Below are 14,793 nucleotides of genomic sequence, written 5' to 3'. Positions count from 1 at the left end.
CCCTGGGCACAGTGAGTTCACAGCACTCTGCACCAGCCCCTCCTGCTCCACTCCCTGCCTCTGGACATACCTGTGGCCTTTATTGTTGGTTGTTCCCCTAGCAACAGTTTTAACCTTTTGGCATGGATTTTCCCTTGGTAATGCGATTCCGCCACCACTGCTGAGGTAAAGGACATGTTACATAGTGTGCAGCATTTGTTCTTATCCACTGAGTCACCATCACTGCCCTGGGTGGAGACAAAAACACAGACAAAAAAAGAAGTGTATAAGCCCACCAAGCACAGTCACAGAGTAAGAAGACTAGAAGAGAGGACTCTAGGTTGTCATGCCAAGGCCCTGGCTGCCAAGGAATTTACTTCCTCGTCTCTCCCAGCCTTGCTCCTGTCTCGTCCCAGTCCTGCCCAGCTTGGGGACACCTCCAGCTCCCCACCACCTCTGCTCTGGTCTGTACTGGGAGCTCAGTGTGTCACTGTGACCTGCATGGCTGTGGAGCTCCCAGCACATTCCCAGCCTCCCTTCCCTCTTCCCCTTCTCTGGCTGAGGGAGTCACACAGACCCAGAGCTTCCTCTGCCATCCAACACTGAGACGCTTCTTCCTGATGTACCTTTCTAAGAGACCCCAAAACATCTGGGGGACAGGACTGGGGGGGCACAACCCTCTCTGCAGGTGGGAGAAACAAATGAACCATCTGGAATCACACAGGTCCCTCCACCAGGATCCAACACCAGCCTTGGACAAACCCCACACAGAGTGGACACCTGACCCACCACTGAAGGTCATTTTCTCACCCAAAAAAAGCACTACTAGAGAAACGACTGATTTTCATCACTTTTTTGTAGTTGATAACTGTAAATCAAACCTTAGGGAGAAATCTCAAGAGGTGATTAGTGCTGTTCTGAGTGTAATTTGCACCTCTTTTAAATAGCTTTCTCTCAAGATATTTTATGTGTTCAAAGGGAAATCACTTGAAGGTTGAGAGCAGAGTAAAGAATTTCCAGTATCTATTGATCATCAGTGGCAACATATAAAGAGCCTCCGACAGAGCTCGTTTGAGAAGCTGATACACTTCAGTGCTAATGCACCAGGGTCTCTTCCTCTGCCAGGGCTGCTCTTCAGTGACTTATTTTCCTTTCCAACCTACTTTCTCAGCTAGACTGCAGTTAAAAATAAAAAATTTAAAGCCCCTCAAAGAGCTCTCCAATATGTCATGTCGAGTTCAGGGTCTCATTTACATTGACCCACAGTCCACTCTGCAGCTCACCTGGGTTTTCCAAATTTTCTGGGCGAGTACCTTGATGCATGGCTAGTCAGCCCCTAGCAGGAGAGGGGTGCTCCCAAACTCTTGGTGGGTCTACGAGTCGCTCTGCACACACATGATAGACCTCTGGTCCCTAACAGCCAATTTTATACATGAAGTGCCCCTCGCTGTAAGCAGGATGTGTGAGGTATTTGGACTTGGCCAAATTTACCCAGGTCTGTATTGTCCCTTAGCAGCATCACCTCCCTTCCCTCCACCAACCAAACCCCTGCACAGAGTCAGAGGTGTTTTAGGCTGATCCAGCCCTGAAGGGTAATTATGCCTTCTCATTTGTCAGAGGCTGTTTTACCTGAAACCGAAGAGGCTGGGGGAAGCTGACCTGCGTGTCTTTTGTCACCTGCTGAATGACACCACGCTGACAGGACTGTGCGGGTAGTGAAATCACACAGCTGGTCACTGAGGATGCCTGCATTGGGGCACAGAGCTCTACACAGGGCAGGTGGCTGCTCCCTGGGGCTGTTTGTGCACCTGTGTGCATCCAGCCATCCCTCATCCCCACTGCCCAGCTCCCACGGCTGAAATGCTGAACAGGCACTAACAGCTCTGTTGAGCTTCTGTAAATCCACATGGCAGCTCCTTAACCACCTGCTGCCAGACCCAGCAAAGGAATATTTCTACATTTTGTTTCTGCAGCTTCCTCCAGCCGATCCCATCTCACCAACCTTCACTACAATGCAGCACAGAACCCATTGGCTTCACACAAACTGAAGCACAACGAAACACACCACTGGATTGGAGTTAGATCATCCATCTCCCAACACTGGCATCATTGGGCAGCATTAGAGATGTCCTAAATAGTTCTGTTCTCTCTAAATGCAAAGGCTTGTATAATATCTGATCAGCAGCAGGCCTACTTTGAGCTGTAAATGTTGGCAGATTTTCCCTGCTATATTTTTATAACACAAATAATTTTAGAATTTAGGTCTGGCCTAGCCTAGCATTCACCTAGAACACGAGGACACGTTAATCCACCCCCACTAGGGCTGCCCTTGGCACAATCATCACCAAACACTGACTTACAATCCTTTCCCATATTGCCTTTCGCAAAATAAATGGGAAATAGTTCAACTTTGACTTATTTGAGGTCTGATTGGTTCTCTGTCCTCCATATCCCATGCTGAGGTGCACATGCAGTCTGTGGTTGCTTGTTAGACAGAATCAAACTGCGTGCCAGGTGTTCATACAGCAGCTCTGTAGGAACTACAGAGGAACTGTGTGCCAGCTGTACATATGCAGCTCCATACACAGACCACTGCCACCCTATGCTGCTCCCCAAACACAATCCAGTTGTGAGTTCCCCCTTCTGCCCAGTGACCCTCACCCTTGAGAGTGGTGTCACATGCTGGAAGTTGGGTGAAGGAGTTTGGTAGTGATCCTAGTGCTGCTCCACACAGAGCAACCCCAAAGGCCCTGCCAGCAGCACCCCAGAGTAGCCATCACCCCACACCTGGAGAACACGAGCTTCTCGCAGGCATCATCCCATCACCTGCCCCAGGTATTCACCGACAAATCCAGCCATCGCACTGAAATGGAGTAAGTCCTGAGTATTTGCTATCAGCATTTTTTTCCTATGAAAGAACATTCAAATAACTAAAAATGCAATTACTGTTGCTGATACACACAATAATTCTTGTGTAGTTTATTGAAAATTATTTCCAGTTACTTTGCATTTCAGCTAATCTAAATGCTACCTCCGGGCACCTGATCATCTGTGGCTGTAACAGAGAGAATATTGTAGCCCAGAGTCAGTGATTCACAAAGCAGCTGAATAAACAGGGACTTGGATTATACCCACATTTTCTGACCGGAGCTTTTTCGCCGGGCAGCCTCCATCGATGGGGTGAAGCATGTAATAGAGACGGACTTTGCTGGCATGCTTCCGACTCTGGAATGCAAAAAGAAAAGAAAGAGGAGAACTGAAGTTACAAGGAGCAAGAAGCTCTGTTGCTGTGCTCACTACACCAACACACAGCCAGATTTCACATCCCCTGACATATATAACCAACACCCAAGCAAAAAAGGGGAAAGGACTTAGGTGAGGAGCATTTGCACTTCTCAGAGTTTTCACAGAGCACTGCACCCAGCTGAAATGAGCTGTGGGATGAAACCTGCCATTAGCAGAAGAAATGGTCCACCCTGGCCCCTCTCCAAGTCCCTCTGCCTGCAGCCCCTCCAAGACACAGCAGGGATCAGATGGCAAGGGAAAGACGGCATTTATTATCAGACCATTTAAATCATGGGGCAAATTGAAATATGAGGGTTGCTGAGCTTCAGCCAGAGACACAACAGCATCCTGAGGCACCAGAGGCACACACATGAACCAAATACACAGCTCCTATGCTTTCAGAATGATAAAATACAAAAGGGATACAAAATCTCCCATGAGGGACACACAAGCACATTCCATGCTGCCTTCGGGCACAGCTGGAGCTCACTGGTAGGTGAGGGTCAGAAGACACAGGAGATCCCCTGGTGATCCCAGTAGCAGCAGGCAAAGCAAATCCTTGGGACTTGCAAGACTTAAAGGAAGATTTTAAAGCTTGTGCAGTATGAGCACAGACATAAACCTTCAAAACCCTGACTTACATCAGTTCCTTTCTTCCAGCAGATGAACGGGAAAAAAACCTGCAGTCACAGAATACCTGCACCCAGCACATGGGCAGCAGACACATGGGGAGCTGTTACCATGCAAACATTTCCTTTGAATCTCCCTTTCCAATTGCCTCACAGAACAACAGCACTGTAATGTTATAATTTGAGATCACAGAGCTGCAATTTTGAAATATTAAATTATCATTAGCATGTTCTGGAACATTCTTTTTCCTGTGGTATAAACTTGGAGCTAAATTTGCAGGGAGCTATATTTGTATTCGCATGCAGAAATGTGACTATGCAATAATTTTTTCCACAGAGCAAATCAGTCAAGATAAATAATGTCAAGTATCTGTCCACAGCTTGTCTTCCTGCTGCATTTAGCAAATGTGACCTGCCATGGTCAGAGCTAAGTGCAGGAAACCCCAAAGCTCCAGCTATCAGATGAGCAACCCAGACAGCGACTGCATAATTAGAAAATGACAAAATGGATGTTTGAAATGCACAGGACAGAGGTTCAATGCCACTCCTGGTGCTTGGCTGTGGTCCCAACTTCCTGCCTGAAGTGATGCTTGGCAGGTCCCTCACACCACACGGAGACAGTCAAACATACCATAAAGGCTATGTGGCCAGAGTTTTTCAGCTGAATTTCTTCCCTGAGCATGGATACCCCACAGAGCAGTCAGCCTCCCTCGAGTCATCCTCCCCATAGTCACGAGGCTCTTCCCTCAGTTGAGTTCACCCAGCACGTCACGATGCCCACGCGCACACAGTCACAGCCTGCTCAGTTTAGAGGGTAAAAAGTTTGGGAGGGGCTGCTGGGTGTGTGTAAGCTGCAAAGATGTTAAGAGGAATAATTTTTACGATTCTGCTCCATGGCACTCAGCTGGGCCATAAATGATGGCCAAATGTCAGTGATAAAACACATTGAAGCTTCAGCCTTCTGTACAACACCTCTCACCTTTCTTTAGGCATCTGTTTGGATTTGTGAAAGCCAAGGTAAAGAAATAACTTATGTTTGGCATAATTTAAAACCACACAGCTCCTTATGCAACCTTATTATCTTACGGTCATAAAAGCGAAGCCTAAAATCATCCCTGGTCTCTGCGCGTATGCAGTGTGCATCTCCTTCCCTCTGCGGAGCAGAGCAAGCACAGCCCATTTGTCATCCATTTTATCTCTGGCATTTTCTACATTTACATGTGTATTTATCATCCCAACACCCCAGTAGGAGCACGGCAGGAGCACAGTGATTATTCTTAATGTGCTGCTTGCAAACAGCCCTGAGGGTTATCCTCTCCCTTTGCAAAGCAACTGAAAACCTGCAGCTCCGAGGCATAAGGAAGGCAAGTGCCAGACATATGGGGGGCCAAAGGAAGAACCATGAACAGGAGTCAGAAAACTGGGATAAACAGAGATTAAGGCACCTCCAGTTCCCATTTTGATCCATCTCCCCGCATGCACAAGCCTTAGAAGAGACAAAGCCTTGCCACATCTGTAAATCTGCAGTCCAGAATGAGCACACTGCCTTGTGGAGGCACCTCCAACAGCCACGACAACCTCATTTTGGGTGCAATAAGGGTGTTTCTGTGCCCATGAACATTTCTTTTGTAGCTGTACGAAGTGTTACGCCACAGGCATTTTCACTTTCCTGTCTCTTGTGGGAACAGCACCTTTCAAAGGCACTAAGTCTGGTTTAATACTGCAGGCTTGAAAACCAGCCCTGACTACACAGGGAGCTCAGACAGAGTCTGTTTTCACACAGCTGCTGCAGAGTTCTGCATTGCAAGCTCATTTGCTACTGTAAGGCTCATCAATAAAAGTAAATAAATGGATCATTTCTATCTCTATCAAATCTACTCTAATACAGAGGATTGTGGCGGAGACAGCAAAGTTCTGGCAATTCAACCCTAAAACATAAAAGGGCAAAGCAGAGCTAAATTGTGCTATGAAATGCAATTTGATTTTGCATAAATCAGGTTTTGCAGCACACTCTGCCTGGAGCAAGCAATGAGAGCAGGCAGCAAAGTCTCTGCAGGAGCAGTGGCAGCTGGCAGAGCCCTGGGACCCTCAGACGAGGCTGGTTTCAGATGCACAGCCCTGTTTGCCCTGTTTGAGGGAGGGGCTTCTCATCCCTTCTCTGTGGATTTACCAACAGCTCTGGGGAGGACTGATCCATCTCCCTTCTCATGGCCAGAAGTTGCTAGCTGAAGCATTACAGGGTCTTACCGGGTCACACAGACACACAGATCTTCCCTTCCCTGCTCTGTCCAGGGGTCTGGGAGAGGGAATCCCCTCAGCAGCTGCCTGAGCTCAGCACCCCACCATGAACGCAGAACTGCTCCCACTTTGCATCACTGATTCAAGCTGACCAGGCAGCTTGTGAGTGCCTTCTTCCCATCTTCTATCGTAAGGTGCAAATCAACTATCTCTGCAGCTTCCCTCACACTGTGCTAGCATATGATCTAATTTCCCCATTCCCCATACATCCCTTCATCAGTCCTTGCTCCCTCCTGTGCTGGTAGCTTCATGGTTTTGGGCATTTTACCTTTCCTCTCCTGCTCCTCCTTCTCCGTGACCTCTTCTCCAGCCAAAGGACAGGGACTCCCACACTGGGAAGCACATGGCTGTACCAAGCACCAGCACAGACACGGGTGTGAGATGAAGGAAGGAACCATCATGGCAGCCCAAACAGCTGCAGCTTCTCTTAGTCTGTAATAAATTATTTTGCAGAAGGCCATTGGTCGGGATTTAATCTTTTTAGTGTACATTGTGTTGATTTTTTTGTGTGCTGGCAGTTTCTTAATTAAATTGCCATGCAACATGCAGTCACATGACTATACCAATTTTATTATCTGTATTGGCCCTACTTGTAATCTCATCAAAAGAGAGAAAGTTATTTTGGCTGGCCCAGTTCTCCAAACCTTATGCAGAAACCAAATTACGTTGTCCGCCAGCCCCTTTCCCGCGCCTGCTGTGCCCAGGAGCTGTGCCAAGCTGGATGGCTCCAGCTCCCTGCACAGGACCCCCAGCACTGCCGTGCTTGGCTCTGTGCTTGCTTCCTCCTGGAAACTTCCTCCACTTTCCCACGCCCACAGAGGGTCAGCAGTGACAGGGCACAGCGTGTGGCCAGTGCACTTCAAGCACCCACTGGTGAATTACTGGACCTGCTGACCTAAACAACATCATTCTGGATTTTGTAATCGCTGCTTAACAACCTTCCAAATTTCTACTGGAATGGAACCAATCTATTCCTTCCTCTATGATATAACAACATCCTCTGCGTTTTTTAAATAGAGGGGAGAAGTATTTTCAGCAAATGCCTTCCCTTTTCTGCCTCTACTACCCACACAGCAAACACTGTCAAGATCCCTGTGGTTTGCTGCAGAGCTGAACTCCCGGCTGTTATTCCAGACGCTGCTGGATGCCAATGTCCTTTTTCTCCCTTTGTAATTTTTGAAAAGCCTCATTTATAATTTATGGTCATTTCTATCAACTTCCCCTTTTTCCTCCATGAGTTAATTTTTTAAAAAGTGTCAACTCATGCTTTTGCCTTCCTGGGGACACAAATAATGTGTCTGCAACTCCTGAGTGCTCAGCTGAATTCTCACCCCCATCAAACCGGCTGCTTCAAAGCAACAGGGAGGCATGTTACTGGTTTGGATATTGATATGTTTACACATAAAAGCAACTACTGAGGATCTATTCAGCCAAGCAACCACTAGCTCCACTTCCTTACATCTCTGATCATTCCACCTGGCTTGCCAGGCTGACTCCAAGTAGGAATCCTGAGCATGAATCTTCTGTCTCAGGAATCACCATTTCAGCTGTGATCATTAATTTCACTGCTTCCTATATTGGTTTTGACTGTAGCCAAAGTATCTCTTGTCCAACACACTGCTGGGTACCCTGTGGAGAGGAAATAAGTCTCCTTAGAGGCTGCATGGCAGGAGCAGCCAGGCTCAGCACCTGGCTCACATGGTGCCAATGGCCACAAACTTGCCCCCCACACCCGAGGCCATCGCAGGCACCTGCTCCTCCCCAAACACACCAGCAGTCCCTTCCTACATCACTCCCTCACATTCTTTCTATAGGTGGATCTTACACGTACACTAACACAACCATGCATTTACTTCTCCATTGGCATTAAGGGATTTTTCCAGGCAATGTACCTCCCTGAGCACCCTGACCAACCTGAAGGTATCCCCACTCTTGGCAGGGGTTGGACTAGACCTTTAAAGGTCAGTTCCAACCCAACCCATTCTAGGATTCTGTAAACATGCCAAGGGAAAGGGGATGAAGGGACAGAGTGAGCAGGCTGGGAACTTCTGAAATGTGCTCCACACAGCAGTCTAAATCCCTACTGCTCAGCTGCAGCTCAGGTTCCTCATCTTGGGCCACACTGCTGTTGCGTACTGATGTTCGAGGAGGGGGTGGACTTGGTACAGCCCCACCATCCCGGCACTGGGTGGGCAACAGAAGAGTTAACACAAACACAATGTCTGCTGCGCACACGAACTGCCCAGCACCAGCTCCGCAGCACAGCAGCAATGACGTTGCTCCCATTCCATCTTCACTGTCTGAAACAAATCCCTGTTAGAGCGCGTCAGTGCCAGTCACTCGTGAGCGCCCGTCAGCCCCGAGCGCACGGGGGCGGGTCTGTCACAACACACGGCGAGAACTAAAGACTCTGCTTTCAAACACCAAGAACCCCAATCCAAACATGGATTGCAAGTTTAAAATATTAAAGACAAGCAAAAGCGAACACCTGGAACAACGAGGTGCCCTCCTGTGCAACAGCAGCGGGAAGGGAATGCTGCGGAAAGGCAAGAGCTGCAGGAACTTGTCTACTGGGAACACTGGCCAGGGTGAGCCAGCGCAACCTTTCTTTGCTTTCATCCCATGTAGCTTTAATGTGACATCCCTCATGCCTCTCCATTACTGATAACCCTGGGGTCCCATTTCCCCAGTATGTTTTACTGCTGCTCTGGAAAGACCTTTTAACTTCAGCTATTTTTAGACAGCAATAGGCCTCTGTGCAGAGGTACCTGGGAAGGGAGCTGTGCAGAGGGCCTCATCTGCTCTGCTGTTGCTGCTGTTTAGCAATAGATTTTGACACTGGGAGTGCATTAAAAATAATGTTCAGCCATTAATGTTGACAACAGAGCAGTAACACAGAGCCTTGTAAAGTTCCATCCCATCTCCACTGGTTCCCACAGCACATCACGATGCTGCAGCTGCTGCTGCCCTGTGTGCAGACAGGAAGCATGAGTCTTGTGCCCTAAACACTGGCACCCACCTATCTCCCTCCTATGCAATTTTGAGGTAAAATATGTTTACCTCAATATATTTTAACTGGGGCTGTTACCACAACACAAACTGCCAAGGAATATCAGCAGCAGGCCTGCAGGTGCATACAAAAAGAACAGACCAGCACCTTCATCATCTCTGCAACACAAATATGCTCTCTTTAGCTTTTTCTCCTCAAGCCACGGTTCTTCTATCAAACACCAGCACAATCTTCAGGATAACAGTAATATCCAAGCCGCCACCAAAAACCCGTGAACACCACAGCAGATTCCAGCTGTGGTGGGGAAGGACATGGGAACAACGGGTAGGATGTCCTCCCCTCCTTCATCTTCTGAAGGATTTACACATTACTGCCACCAAAGCAAGACACAACATGGCAGGTAAGCAGCAACAGTGGCAGAACATACGAGAGAGATCGTGGCCAGCAAACGTCACTTTCCCTTCCATGATCACTGACAGCAGCAGAACCCGACACATGACAGCCCTGTGCAGGCTTTATTTCCAGCTAAAGCACATCCTTTCCGCTCTTCCATCCTGGAAATGCCTGCAGCATCTCACACAGGGAGCTGAGAGTAGAAACATAACATTCCAACTCCTTGCTTTCCAGCACAGCATTTATTTTGTTAAATAGAGTATGTGCTCTTGCAGCACATTAATATTTCAGACACAGGATTGCCTTTCTGAGCACACACATCTTGATCCTTAAGGCACTAATGTGCCAATAGTAAACAATGTTTATTATTCCTTCAGACAAGCCATCGCTTCATGCCGTTTTCAGCCAAGGACAGCCCAACTGGAAGCAGATTAACCCCAGCACCACTCCAGCCCGTGCAGACAAGGAGTATTGATGAGGCTGTCAATACCACTCGTCTGCTTCACTCTGGAGGCAGAGGGAGAAATTCCAAAGAGCACTCAGCTCCGCAGTGGAGCCAAAGGGCACAACACTTTATTTGTTCTCCCCAGTTTCCTCTGCATTTGAATTTTAATACACTTTGCCTCTGCCTGCCCTCCCTGCTGATCCACCACAAGCATTCAAGCATCATTCTCTCATCCCATAGGGTGAGGCAACACTTGCACAACCCCTTCCTGAGCTGCTCTTCCTCCAGACCTGGCATCCTCCTTCATTTTAAATGGAAAAGCAAAGCATCATCTGAACACCTGAAGTAATAAAGATTATGGAGAAAATGGAGAAAAGCACTATAGCAGCTTAAGGAGCAAATGTGGTGATGAATGTGCAGCTCAGGGTGAAATCTGAGAGCAACTTTGCATATGAGGTAATCTTCCTGCAGGATTTTCAAGGGGAAACATGAAAATAAACGGTAACATCTTCCTAATGGCTGTGAACACTTCTACACAGAGATGAGGACTCAGAGCTAATGAAGAAACCTTAGCTCTCTTTTTTGTCAGCTTTTTAATTTACAGAGCAGCTCACCAAAGTGATTAATACAACCTCTCTCAAAGATAGCTGGAAGGAAGTGTTAAATTTCAGGTGATCCAGAGAGAATCCAGCAGCAAAGAGGCTTCTGGCTCCAGAGGAAGGAAAGATGCAAAAATACAGAAAAGGAAAAGACTAATTTCTGGGGCACAGACTTCCAATGGCATTGCAGCAAGTGCAGCACATTGTCACCCCTCACAACTGACAGCAGAACACAAGGTGTGAAATACCCTCCCTGCACTGATCATGTCCTGTATCTGGCGCAGCCAGCTATCACCTGCAGTGTATGGATTCTTCATTCAAGCAGCCACCCCTGTTCCCTTTTGTTCCTCTCAAGGAAGAAAGGTGAGCCAGGGTACCTAAGGGATAGTTATCACATCACAGCAGCACAGTGAGCATCGCCCAGGGATTGTCTCAGGCATCCATACTCGGCTGCTTTCTTCCAGAAGCAGAAGTAGGAAGAGGGTTTCCTGATACTTCAGGGGACAAATTAAGATATACATTTGTTTAAGAATTAAAATATGCAAATGTACACTCTTTCAGGCATCGACACCAACCAGTAAGATTTGTCTCATCTCTTACTCATGGCTGCGCAAAAGCTGCCCAGCATCAACCCCCCGAGACACTCGGCATCACAGTGTGCACGGAGCTTGTCAAGGCATTTCCTCATTTGGGAACGTCATTACAAACCAATATCCCACGGCAGCTACTGGACTCAGTTCTGTCCTGGGGTGAACCCTGGAGAGGAGGGCAGGACCTGGCAGTTTCACCAGGATGAGAAGGAGATCCAGGGTGCATCAGACACATCAGACAAAGCCAGCTGCACAAAGATGTGTAATAAAGGCAGTATTTGCCGTATGTCAAGTTGGAAGCAAAAATATGCTGCAAACACTCTGATCCTTTTGTCATTTTTCCACTACACTTGCCCTTGGAAATAATATTGCTTAATACTGCGTGACTGACATAAAATCATTTTTTATTCCTGGCAAAGTAGCACAGAAGAAAAGTTATTGGTTGGTGATTTGGAGAGGGAGATGAGACAGCGATTGGAACTGACTATTCCTGTTTGGCAAGATAAAAACATCCCCCTTTCATAGGCTGTTTCCCTCTATTTTCTTACAGAGAAATGTCTTATTTTGCATGCACAGAGAGCCAAGATTCCAGTCCCTGGCACAAGGGCTGTAGAGCTCACTTGACTGCGCTAGTGAGGCAGTGGATCAATTCCCTTTCTCTCCAGGAAGGAAAAGGGTGCTGCTGACCAAAACAAACCCAGACAGAGCCCTGACACACAGCATCCTAGGCTGCACCAACATCAACGGCCCCCAGTGTTTGTGGGTGGTCACCCCCAGGGCTCCTGAAAATGGATTTGCAGAAAATTTGTCTCTCCTATGAAAATAATCAGTTTTTAACTATAGAACACATTTTAAAAGTAAGAAGGAAAGAAAGAAAGGTGTGAAAATTGTGACCAGCTCCTTTGATAATTACAAACAGTGAATTTTACACCCCTGCTATTAACTAATGGCCTGCGGCAAGGGCTGGCCGCCTCAGGCAGGATGCAGCCCCCACCTCCACCTCCTCAGAAAAGCTCACGGCAGGTTTTCAGCCTCTCACTGTTCCTGTGGGCTCTTGAGACCAGGGTGTGAAAAGGTACCAGGAGAACGAGTGTCACACTCCGGAGTGGTGACCAGAACAGATGCCCCAAAGGGACACTGCTCCCTGTCGAGAGCAGCAAAGTGTGGCACGGAGCAGGGGCACTCCCAGCCTCTGGGCCACTGGACAGGATCCTAACTAGTCTTCACAGCTCACTCACTCCATCCCTCTGCTCTGTGTTATGCAACCCACAGGCAAGGTTTGGGAATGACATTATTGTGCCAAACATCTACAGCGTCTGCTGGGATTTCACAGCGGATGACAAACGAGCACAACACCTCGCACTAAAATAGACAACAGAAAACTGTGTTGTTTTCCACATTTCAAAAACATCTGCTATGAATTAATGATTCAGCTCATACCTACAATGACAGGCGCAGAGGAGACAAGATTGGCTGAGCACCCTGTGGCTCACCAGGCGCTGCTCCTGTTTCTGCAGCAATGCTCCTGCCTCCTGTAGACAAAATTTGGCATCTGCAGTGCCCAGTATCAAGATCTGGAAGGTGTCCCTAAAACTGCAGCCTTTAACTTCCCAGAGTTGCCAAGGATCTCTGCTGCACACAGAGGGCAGCCAGAGGAGCAATTACAGAAGAGCTCTTAAGAAATTCACCAAAACAGACATGTAAAGTGCCTTACAAGCAAACGTGAGTTCTTGTACCCATTGTTAATTAATGCAGCACAGCATCCTCAGATCATGTACATTAAGCTTCCTGTACATTATCCACTGGTCACACAAATGTCTCCCCTGTATATCAATTGCAAAAACACTCAAGTCAAGCAAACGTTTGGGGAAACTTCATCTTCTAGGTCCCTGTGCACAAACTCTGCTGGAACTTTGCAGACACTGGTAGTCTCTGTGTAACAAAAAGCAGGAGCAAAACACACCTTCCCTGAGTGCAGAGGTCCCTCATCCCCCACAGTGACCCTGCACCGCTTCTGTATTTGAACCTGAAAATCTCTGTTCTCCCATTGGGTGAACACCTAGAGCCCCTCACTGTCGCAGGATCTACATCCAGGCAGTGGGTTTCCTTTCCTGAAGGATTTTACAGCATCATATCCCTCAATAATTTCCTCCTTGTTTAATAGGGATGTATTTAAGTTTGTTTTTAAGATACACAGTGCTGTTAACTGCTGTTCTAACATGCCTCTAATAATCCATCCTTTCTAATTATTCACTGCTTGCTACCTCTTAAGTGCTTAAATACATTCACAAATTCTAATCTATTCTCTACCCAATCAGTGATTCCTACTCAGCAAACCTCAGTGCAGCACATTTAATACAACCTGAGCTCATTTTGCTGCACTCTTAATTGCTCTCCTTGCTAACTGTGTTTCCTTCAGTCCTGCTCAAATTGCAGGCTGACTTGGCAAAAACAGAAGAAAAAGCCAGACACGCAGCAGACACCACTGCAGTGACATCACTGACAGAGTAAGATGCCACCAGTAAAAACAGTTCTTCGAATCCTGAGTCCTCAGAGCAGAACTGCAATAGTGGAGTGACACACCAAGAACATCCTACCTCATAATGGGCAACGCGCTGGGACTCGGAGATCAGCTGCGCACTGCACACCTTGCAGTAACTTTCAGTGAACAATTCCTGGTCAATGTCAGAGGATTTCATCTGTTCACGACAAAGAGAAGAGACAAGAAGCAGAATCAGTTACAGAAAGCAGGCAGATGTGTCTGACAAGGGTCCTGTAGAGCCAAGGGCAAGGCAACACTTGAGACGAGCAGTTCTTGTCACCACGAGGGAATAAAACCAATGTTATACAGGTGCAAATGTGACACACAGACAGTCCCCAACACAACCCCAATACCTGCCATTTGGAGTTCCCAGGTTTATGCACTAACAGCCCATGCCAAGTGTTCATTCGTCGCCCTGCGCAGTTCCCAGGTGCTACTGGGGACCAGAGCATGTCCCCTTCTCCACTGCAATGGGGGCAGCCAGACACAAGAGGTCAAGTGTGCCTAAGCAACACCCAACCTCTGAACACCTTCAGCCTCAGACATAGCACAGGTTGCATGGCATGGCTGTCCTGCCATGATATCCAAGTGTGAGCTACTTGGGAACAGCTGCCCTGCATTACCTTTCCTACCTAGAAACACCATGCACAGAACCAGCTATAGCAGAGATCACTCATGGCTCAAAACATGCTTGACCATTTGTTATACAACATAAAAGAGCTTATAAAGTCTCTTACAGAAAAGGCAAACAGTATCACAACCTGGAGAAAGATGGTTTTAAGCTGAAAGAGCACTCTGCTGTATTTCTCAATTTAGATGTGGAAGAAAATTGTTTGGGTGATTTACTGGGCTGTGCTGTTCTCCAGCAGCTGTTTAAATATTTATGTGTTCACCAGAACCTTCTACGAGGGCACCTGCGCCTTTAAAACCATCTTGCTGAGTGCCCTGGTTCACAGAAATATGTTGCGCCCCTCTTCATAGCCTCCTCCTTGTGCCACTGCAGGTATACAGCTCTGAACTCAC

At 47.5% G+C, this 14,793-nt stretch overlaps 1 protein-coding gene across 1 annotated transcript in view; it reads right to left on the bottom strand.

Annotated features, from left to right (window-relative positions):
• The window catches only part of ZMAT4 (zinc finger matrin-type 4), a 47,741-nt gene that overhangs the window by 18,897 nt on the left and 14,051 nt on the right, over nt 1-14,793 (bottom strand). The window contains exons 2-4 of the mRNA XM_085080439.1: nt 13,826-13,927; nt 3,115-3,204; nt 71-227 (exon numbers count right to left, since the gene is read on the bottom strand). Coding sequence (XP_084936565.1) covers nt 71-227; nt 3,115-3,204; nt 13,826-13,927 — 349 coding nt within the window. The remainder of the gene's footprint in view (nt 1-70; nt 228-3,114; nt 3,205-13,825; nt 13,928-14,793) is intronic.

The sequence above is a fragment of the Lichenostomus cassidix genome, chromosome 22 (genome assembly GCF_008360975.1).
Source record: "Lichenostomus cassidix isolate B80296 chromosome 22, HeHo_3.0, whole genome shotgun sequence".
NCBI lineage: Eukaryota > Metazoa > Chordata > Aves > Passeriformes > Meliphagidae > Lichenostomus > Lichenostomus cassidix.
Note: the sequence above shows the minus strand (reverse complement) of the source record. Positions and strands in the feature narration are given on the sequence as shown.